Here is an 8,900-nt window from a genome sequence, read left to right as displayed (position 1 = left end):
GGAAACATTGACATTGTTGGAATAAATTCTATTAATAAGTTTGGAAATATCATGTGAACATATCATTACTGGGGCATCCAAAACTAAATATATATATCTGTCCAGATGGTCCTTAGTTTTTTCTGCGTGTATCCCTGGGAACATTCCTTCGGGTCAGTTCTAAGGACTTAATATTTTAGCAAGCCAATGATGGCAGGTGTCTGCAATTACCTCAAATTCAATTAAGTAATTATGAGGTCAGGTCAGGCTGGCCCATGACAGTTTAATGTCTGCCTTTTTGGTGGACACTATAAAAGGCTAGAGTCCAGTGGATTCAACGATTAAACCATATCGTCATGCTGTTCCGCAAACGTAAGCCAAAAGGTGATGATGAGACTGTCACCTTTGACGAGCTCACCAGCTTTCCAATGACATTTTACAAGACCATCGGCGAGGATCTGTACTCGGCCCGGGATAGCAATCTTGTGCGGCGCTACTTGCTGCGATTTTATCTGGTGCTTGGATTCCTCAACTTCAATGCGTATGTGGTGGGTGAGATCGCCTACTTTATAGTGCACATCATGTCGACAACAACTTTGCTGGAGGCCACTGCGGTGGCACCTTGCATCGGCTTCAGTTTCATGGCTGATTTCAAACAGTTCGGATTGACTGTGAATAAGCAACGTTTGGTGACACTACTGGATAATCTCAAGGAGATATATCCCATGGACGTCGAGTCGCAGCGAAAATATGAAGTACACTACTATCAGAAGCATATGGGCAGGGTGATGAACCTTTTCACCATACTATGCATGACCTATACGTCGTCGTTCAGCTTTTATCCGGCCATCAAGTCGACCATTAAGTACTACCTAATGGGCTCCGAGATTTTTGAACGGAACTACGGCTTTCACATACTATTTCCCTATGATGCCGAAACGGATTTGACAGTCTATTGGTTTTCCTATTGGGGACTGGCCCATTGTGCCTATGTGGCCGGCGTGTCCTACGTTTGCGTGGATCTTCTCCTCATCACGACCATAACCCAGCTGACAATGCACTTTAACTTTATTGCCAATGATTTGGAGGCCTACGATGGCGGTGAGCATACGGACGAGGAAAATATCGCGTATCTTCACAATTTGGTCGTCTATCATGCGAGAGCTTTGGAGTAGGTTGAAGGGTTTTTTTTTTAAATCCCAAGAGATTCGAAATCACTTAAAAAAAAAAAACATTCTTTAAAAGTATTTTACGAAAAATGTATAATTTATCTATGGCATTTTCAATCTAAAATGTTTTGTAAAATACTTTTAGACCTCTTTAAAAGTGATTTCGGCGATTTAACTGATATATTTGTTTGCAGACTCAGCGAGGAGGTTAACAGCATATTCAGCTTTCTGATCCTCTGGAACTTCATTGCCGCTTCCTTGGTGATTTGCTTTGCTGGCTTTCAGATCACAGCCTCCAATGTGGAGGACATTGTGCTGTACTTTATCTTTTTTTCGGCCTCGCTGGTTCAAGTCTTTGTGGTCTGCTATTACGGCGATGAAATGATTTCTTCGGTAAGCTCTGACCAATATATAACATTGATTTTTGATTACAAAATATGTTCAAATTTTAGAGCTCTCGCATTGGACACTCCGCTTTCAATCAGAACTGGTTGCCCTGCAGCACCAACTACAAACGCATCCTGAAATTTATTATTGCGCGCAGTCAAAAACCCGCCTCCATTAGACCGCCTACCTTTCCACCAATATCGTTTAACACCTTCATGAAGGTAATCAGCATGTCGTATCAGTTTTTTGCACTCCTACGCACAACTTACTATGGTGAATGAGCGGTTAGTGTTATAGAAATGAATACAAATTGTTGTTAAAGTTGAAGATAAACGGCTATCGGCCAAACAATAAAGAGTGTTTATGCAGTTGAAAGCAACTTAATTTAATGTTTGCTTTATATTTCATCTAAGAGAAATATTTATTTTCCTAATATGTATTTGACCAAATGAAGAGAAATGAATGCCTTTTGGTTATTTTTATGATTATAAGCTTACTATGCGCTTCAAGAATAACACTTTTTAATCCGAGACTGTGAAACCTCCTACCCTTTTCGCCCGCATTTGCATTTTAAAGAGCTGCATTGAATCTTAATTTGAATGTGCATGTGGTCCTGCACCTGACACAGCTGTCATTTTGCTGTTGTTGCTGTAATTTTTAATTGCATATCAGCAATTTATAAATATTTACATCCCGGCTGCACTCGCACGCACACCACACGGCATATCCTTCTGGCCAAATATGTAAATCAATAAATGTCAAAAACAATCAAAGCCCATAAAATGTGTGATTGCCTCACCGCTCTGTTCTGGCACTTTAAAGTGGATAGTGTGATAATGGTGACCATTTGATAGCAACCGAAAGCCGTTTATTTATACATATTTGATAGCCTTTGACAGGTCATGCCAATGAGGATATCAGTCGGATCCTTAAATGGATTCACAATCAACTTATATCACGATGTAACATAGATTTCAAAGAAATATAATATTAAGAAGGGTATGTCTTTGTTCCTTAATTGGATGCATAAATACATTAACCCAAAAACTACAATTTAACAACATTATGCCTTCATTTTACTGTGTTTTTTTTCTACATTGTTTTAATTTCGATTGGCCATCGTTGTTTGTTTATTGTTTGTAATGAGCTTTGGCGAATGGAGCCGCCCGGGAGCTCTTTATTGATTGGAAGAATCGTATGCCTCCCCTGTCCATTCGTTTTGTCCGGAACGCAACAAAATCAACAACACAACATACCGATTTTATGTCCTTGACAGCTCCACGTGCTTATAGAAACAGATACATGTTCATATGTTTACACGAATGGCACAAAATACGTATAGTACTTCGATTGAAGTTGTTCGTTGTCATCACCATCTTGTTGGTTTTCAATTAAGCTACAAATATGCACAAAGAAAAACATTATCGAAAGGCATTTCCGTTGCAGATCACCTGGGGGCGCCAATCGTCGAATGCGTTGCAATCGATGAATTTATGTAAGCCAACGATGTACTTTAAATCAGAAATAAATTCTTTTTCATTTTTTTTTTTTTTTGGGAAATACTAGCGAACTTGCGAAGGTGATACGTACTCACGTAAAAACCATCCAACCATGTATGTTTCGGTCATCCTGTTATCCTGCCATTTTACTTTTAGCTTGGCACCTGAATCTCGTATTTCCCAGCCACTTTTAGGATTGTCAGCTAGTTAATGCTGTTTTTGTGGCCTGTTCGGTGGCTGCAACTTTGCTGCATGACAGCCACAAAAGACTCACATCCCCCATCCGAACACATGGCGAACTTTTCCCAAATGTGCCACTAATTTGTGGGCATGTGGAAATGTTTCCTTTGCCTTGCCTTTTTAGGGCCATCTTCCTTTTAAAGGAGAGGACTTAAGGGGATTAAAGGGGTAGAGCAGGGAACTGGAGAAAGCTGTGTTAGTTGCAGGTAAGCACGTGCCAGTTGCCAGTTATTAACAATCTGGTTGGCCTGGCACAATGTTGTCCCACACAGATGCGGTACAGTTGTGTTTGGCATTTTTTAGCTTTTTGCTGTCAAGCACCGGCCTGCACATGCTTGTCGAACCGGAATACAACCCTGCACTTGCCCACCTGACCTAACCCAATTGACAATTATGCGGAAGTTGTTATGGTAAATTCGAAAGTGCAACTATCTAAAAGCATTTTCAACTTTGGCATGAGTGGACTTTAGACTTTATTAACAATTTCTCGCTCAACATCAAAATAACGAAACAATTACTATATTGTCATTGAATGAGGGCAATTAAAGTCTCAGCTCCAATTACAGTTTACTGAGCCATAATTAAACTAAAGTGATACTAAATATTTTCATCAGTTTAATATCCAAAACAAACGGATTTCGTCCGTTCATTTTCTGTCACCCCATTTGGGCTAACCATTCCCTACGAGGCAGGTACTTTGCTCACCCAATTTGATACAGTGAGGCTACCGTTGCCACACACATTTTACAGCCCCAGCCAACATACCCGCACACATACAAACCGGTATTACATTTTGCGCGTTTGAACGGCCGAAAATGCCGTGGAAAGTGGGTGAAAGTAATAAGCATAATGTAAGTAGTTACACAGGTAAGTAGGTAACTATATGTGGGCGGCGGTGGGACTGTTGCTACTGGTGGTTCGGTTGTATAAGTACCTTTAATAACTTTACTTACACGATGCTCGTTTATTGAAATTCCCCACCCGAGGGTGGCAAGCGCCGTCGTCGTTTTTGACTTGACTTTGCCTCGCCTCATCTTGAATGGATTTTGTTTAGTGCGGTTCGATCCAGGGTTGATCCCGTGATTACAGAACGAATAAAGTTGCATACCTAATGTGTGAAGAAAATCAATCATACAGCTTAGATTGTTCTTAAAGATAGAGTGTATTATTTAAAATTGTCCTACGTTGGGCGCCAGTTAAACACTACCTTGTACTTTTTCACTGTTTTTTTTTTCAAAAGCGTGTCACGCTGACATCTTTGGACCGGAGAAGTGCTTCGTGACCGTGCTCGCTGAGTGCCTGTTGGGTATTTGCACATTTTAACGGATTTAATATGAAAATTAACAGCAGCACACACATGCAAACGCACCACCACCCACACACACGCATTACTTAATTGTGCATGGGTATGGGAGTTTGAGTAATTTGCGCTCATAATAATGAATCCTTTCGCCTGTTGACGCAAGTCGCAGGCGAAATAAGGATACAAGGCCAGATGGGGGCTGTGCAGAGAAATGGAACAGGCAGTAACAGCTGCAGCTTAGTTGAAAAAGTTCTTAAAATAGCAATAGCAAGCTAACCTCGTCCCGCACCCTAATACACATGAGCCGCCATCCCCCCTTCATCTGCACACACAAGTTAAACAATTATTCAAGACGTGACTTTTTGGCATTTAAATATTTATGCACACACGTTGTAGCAACATTCGCCAAGCAACAAGCAGCAGAAGTAGCAGTAATGGCAGCACAGCACAAGAATGACAAGTATACCTTCAGCTTTTTCTTCACACTCCTTTTGTGGCTTTCTCAAATTATAAATTTCGCCTTAGTTATCTAATTTGAAGGTGGAAAGACCCATAACTGTTAGCTTTGTATGCCATTAAAAGGGTTATTCCAATATAATACAGAAATTAAATATAGTTAGGCTTGAGATACAATTAATGATTTATTCCATACTTTCAGGACAATGCAAAGTCTTCATTGGTTCAGTATTACCTTTCGCCTTTGTCGTTGCCAAAAAAGCTTCTTTAAAGATTAGAATTTGGATCTCATGATGGGCCCTACACGTCTCTCTTTCTCACTCCTTCTTCTGAATCTCAATTCCACACTTGCCTTGCTTTTCGCATGTTGAACTATGTAAATTGCTGCACTTCATTTGCCTGTCAACTGCTGCACTTTGGAATACCACCCCCCTCTCGAGTTCCAACTGAAGATTTGCCATTTGCAGTTTTCGGTTCCCATGCAGTCAAGTACAACGAACGTCGCCGTCGTCGCCTCAGCAACATAATTTAAGCATTTCCCGAAACGAAAACAAAGATTTTCATCAAGCCTTCCGGCAGCGTGGAGGGTAAAGGGGTGAATAGTGGGTGTGTGGGCGTTTTGTGGGTGGCAAAAAGTCGCACGCAGCCGCAGATTAATGCGTTCAGTTAGCTTAAATCAAGGGAAAACAATAGGAGGAAGCAGTGGCGGCAGACAGAGAGGAAAAAAGCAAAGGTCTAGGAGAAAAAATGCACTTGCTCTGTGCAGGAATTTATGAGCTCAACTTTGACAGATTCATCTAACGTGGTTTTCCGGATTGTTTAATTTACATTCAATGTATTATAATGCAAATATTTCTCGACAACAAATCGTTTCTAAATATTTAAAATAGCTTTAAGTACTTTGAAACAAAAATATACACATTGGTTTTGTACATAATTTAAAAATATATCTTTTACACTATTTTTTAACATATATATATATATATATATATATATATATATAAACAAACTTTGATTTAATGTAACCAAAACATAGTTAAAGTTGATATTTGAAGCCCAGTGTTTTAGCAAATTAGTGTTATTTGAAAAGCTCTTATCTGAATGAAAGGCTTGTAATTGCCAAGTGGTCATCAAGGGGTTAATCATCAGCTCATATCCGCTGGGAACTTAACGTTGCTCTGCTGTTCCTCGTTCGGTTTTCATTTTTCTGCGTTCTGCGTTTTGGGCCAACAACAGCAGTTCATTGCACTGGGGAATGTGGAAGTGGGGCAGAGAGCAGAACTGTTTACCTGGAATTCAAGCCCCCGATGCGGTCACTTTTTGTGGGCGGTGAGTGAGGAAGGCATTCACGCGAAACGCGCGTTAAATGCTTTCTGGTTTTCTGCGACCCCCCCCCTCGGCCATCCCTCATTTCACTTTCCACCCTGAACAATTAATGTGAAAGTAAAAGCGAGAATCGGCTCGTGCATGCAAATCCCGATGGCCGCTAATGGCGTCCAATGTGTTGGGCATCTTGGCCCATATAAGTGCAAAAAACTGACACGACATGTCCTTTTTACTTGTCGAACATGAGCACAATATGCATAGAGCAAACAATAACAACAACACTACCAACGAAACCAACAACAACAGGTGGCAAAAATACAAAATGCACAGTGACCTGAACTAAAGGTATAAATGGGGATTATTGGTACACAGTTTTAAGAGTAGTTACACATTAACAGATTTTAGATAAATACTTTTATGTTTTGCAACAAATCCGGACTTTGCAAATGTTTTTAATTCTTGATGCCGCAGTCAAATGATGTATTGCACATAAATCGAGGAGGAGTCAGAAAATAATTGTTAAGTACAAAATCACCCTCTTAATTGCTTTTGTCATGGTCATAAAAGGTAATAGATAATTTTTTTTTAACCAATTTTTCTACAAAAGACTAATAAGATTTTTGCGAGTTTTGGAAAGTAAGGCGTATTATATAAATAAATATAACATTTTGGTTATAATATAAGATGGTATTGCTATCGAGTGGATTTGTGTGTTTGCGTCCCTGGAATTTTAGCTTAAAGAATATGTTTTGTTCAGCAGTGTAATATTTAATATTAGTATTTTTTTTTTCCTGACCTCTTTGACCACTGTGTTTGGTTTTACCTCCGGGTCAGGCAATTCCAACATCTACCAAGCCACAAAAAAAAATGGGGAAAAAAAAAACTATTGGCAACAACAATAGGGCGGCAAAGAACAACTCGAACTGCTCCCAAATGTGCTGCGTGTGCATGCATATTATGTACGCCACACAACACACATACTATACACACATACAGACACAAAGGGGGAGGTGTGTGGCATAGGATATAGCCGCGGTTCCTGTCCAGACAGAAGGGCTCCCCCACCCACCCCTTTGTTGGCCAGCTCTGCATAATTAAATGGCACTGGGCAAGCGGATAAGCGGTGAAAAAGGGAGGAAAAAAGGGAGGAAAAACAGGAGGGCTTAAAATCACAGGATATAGGGGGCCATAAGCGATATAGCCACAATATGGGGCAGAAAAGAGGGAAAGAGAGCACGGAATATAGGTAATTTGGTTTATTATTAATGAATATGCACGTCGAACGGCGAGAGCGCCTAAAAACATGCAACACAGCACAAAATGTGGCACACAGTGTGTCACAGTGTGTCACCGTGACACGCCCCCTCACCTGACCCCGCCACCGTCACCGCCGCCACGCCCCCGGCACGCCCCCCATTCGACAATTCGTTGTTGAACATTCGCCATATGCAAATCTGAACAATATGCATAAATAATCGCCACGGCAAAGCATCTTTGTCAGCCATCAACATTTTGTTGCCCATTAATGCGCTTACAATGACAAAGAAATTCAGAGGGAAAAACATCATCACGACAGAGTGTTATAACATAATACGGATAGCAATTAAAATCAAAGTTGTGTGTTGAATTAAAGATGGTAAGCGGATGGGCAGGCAGAGTTTTTGGTTCTAAGCTCCTTTAGGAAGTATTTCAAAAACCAACGAATGTCAACCGAATTATCCGCAATTATTGCCATAAATATGACCAATGTGCGAGATAATCTGTCAGTTGCCTCAGACGCAATAATGATACGAATTTAATTTAATAGTCAATATATTAAAGTCGTATGAAATCGATCAACAGCTTATTAACAGGCGGTGATGGACAAGTCTTAAGTTTACAAAATAATATATTAATCAAATCAATGCTTATTTATATCACATTTATTTAGTATGTAGTATAGTAATTTACGTAATTTGAAAATAAAATGTTTAACTCTTTCTTGAGCTTCAAAGGCTTTATTTAATGATCTTTCAATATTGTTTTGATTGTCTTACTAATATATAGCATTATTGTATGTATTGTATCTATTGTAGCGTATTGAAAAAACTATTTTTTTTTTAATATTTCATATCAACAGATTCCAAATTTTTAACGCTATCTTTGTGGAGATCTTTACAAAGGTCCTTTGAACTTACACTTACTTTTCATAATCTGGGAATGCTCTATAAATTAATTGTTTTAATTGAAAAAAAATGATCTTTAAGTCGATAATTATCGGTTAACTATCACATAAGTACGCTCTCCCATAGGAACATGGACAAACTTTGCCTCGCGTGTTTGCATCGCACTCCGATGGGCAAGTTGACATATCTCTCCTGAACCGAGAGTCCCATCACACTGCAGTCTGGTAATTTATTTTAATTGATTTTCACATCATTTATCAGCAATGCGAGCCGGCAAAAGCAAAAACAACGAACAACAAACATGGGGCAATATATAAACAACAGGCGTCGAACACAGCGCACTCATCCAATTTGAACATTTTTAATGCGAATCGTT

General features: G+C 39.7%; 1 protein-coding gene across 1 annotated transcript; it reads left to right on the top strand.

Moving 5' to 3' along the window:
* The first annotated feature begins 335 nt into the window (after positions 1–335).
* On the top strand, positions 336–1,816 carry LOC128265911 (putative odorant receptor 92a). The gene is made up of 3 exons (XM_053002140.1): positions 336–1,150; positions 1,343–1,541; positions 1,601–1,816. The coding sequence occupies exons 1-3, from the start codon at positions 336–338 to the stop codon at positions 1,814–1,816; spliced, it is 1,230 nt and encodes a 409-aa protein (XP_052858100.1).
* Positions 1,817–8,900: the final 7,084 nt, after the last annotated feature.

This window comes from Drosophila gunungcola, unplaced genomic scaffold (genome assembly GCF_025200985.1).
Source record: "Drosophila gunungcola strain Sukarami unplaced genomic scaffold, Dgunungcola_SK_2 000176F, whole genome shotgun sequence".
Taxonomy (NCBI): domain Eukaryota; kingdom Metazoa; phylum Arthropoda; class Insecta; order Diptera; family Drosophilidae; genus Drosophila; species Drosophila gunungcola.
The sequence above is the reverse complement of the archived record's forward strand: the minus strand, read 5'-3'. Positions and strand labels throughout refer to the sequence as shown.

Bases quoted from the DNA above. Each gene is read 5' to 3' on its own strand.
- LOC128265911 (XM_053002140.1), top strand. From the start codon at position 336: ATGCTGTTCCGCAAACGTAAGCCAAAAGGTGATGATGAGACTGTCACC. The intron at 1,151-1,342 runs GTAGGTTGAAGG...ATTTGTTTGCAG, and splicing joins TATCATGCGAGAGCTTTGGA to ACTCAGCGAGGAGGTTAACA. The intron at 1,542-1,600 runs GTAAGCTCTGAC...TTCAAATTTTAG, and splicing joins GCGATGAAATGATTTCTTCG to AGCTCTCGCATTGGACACTC.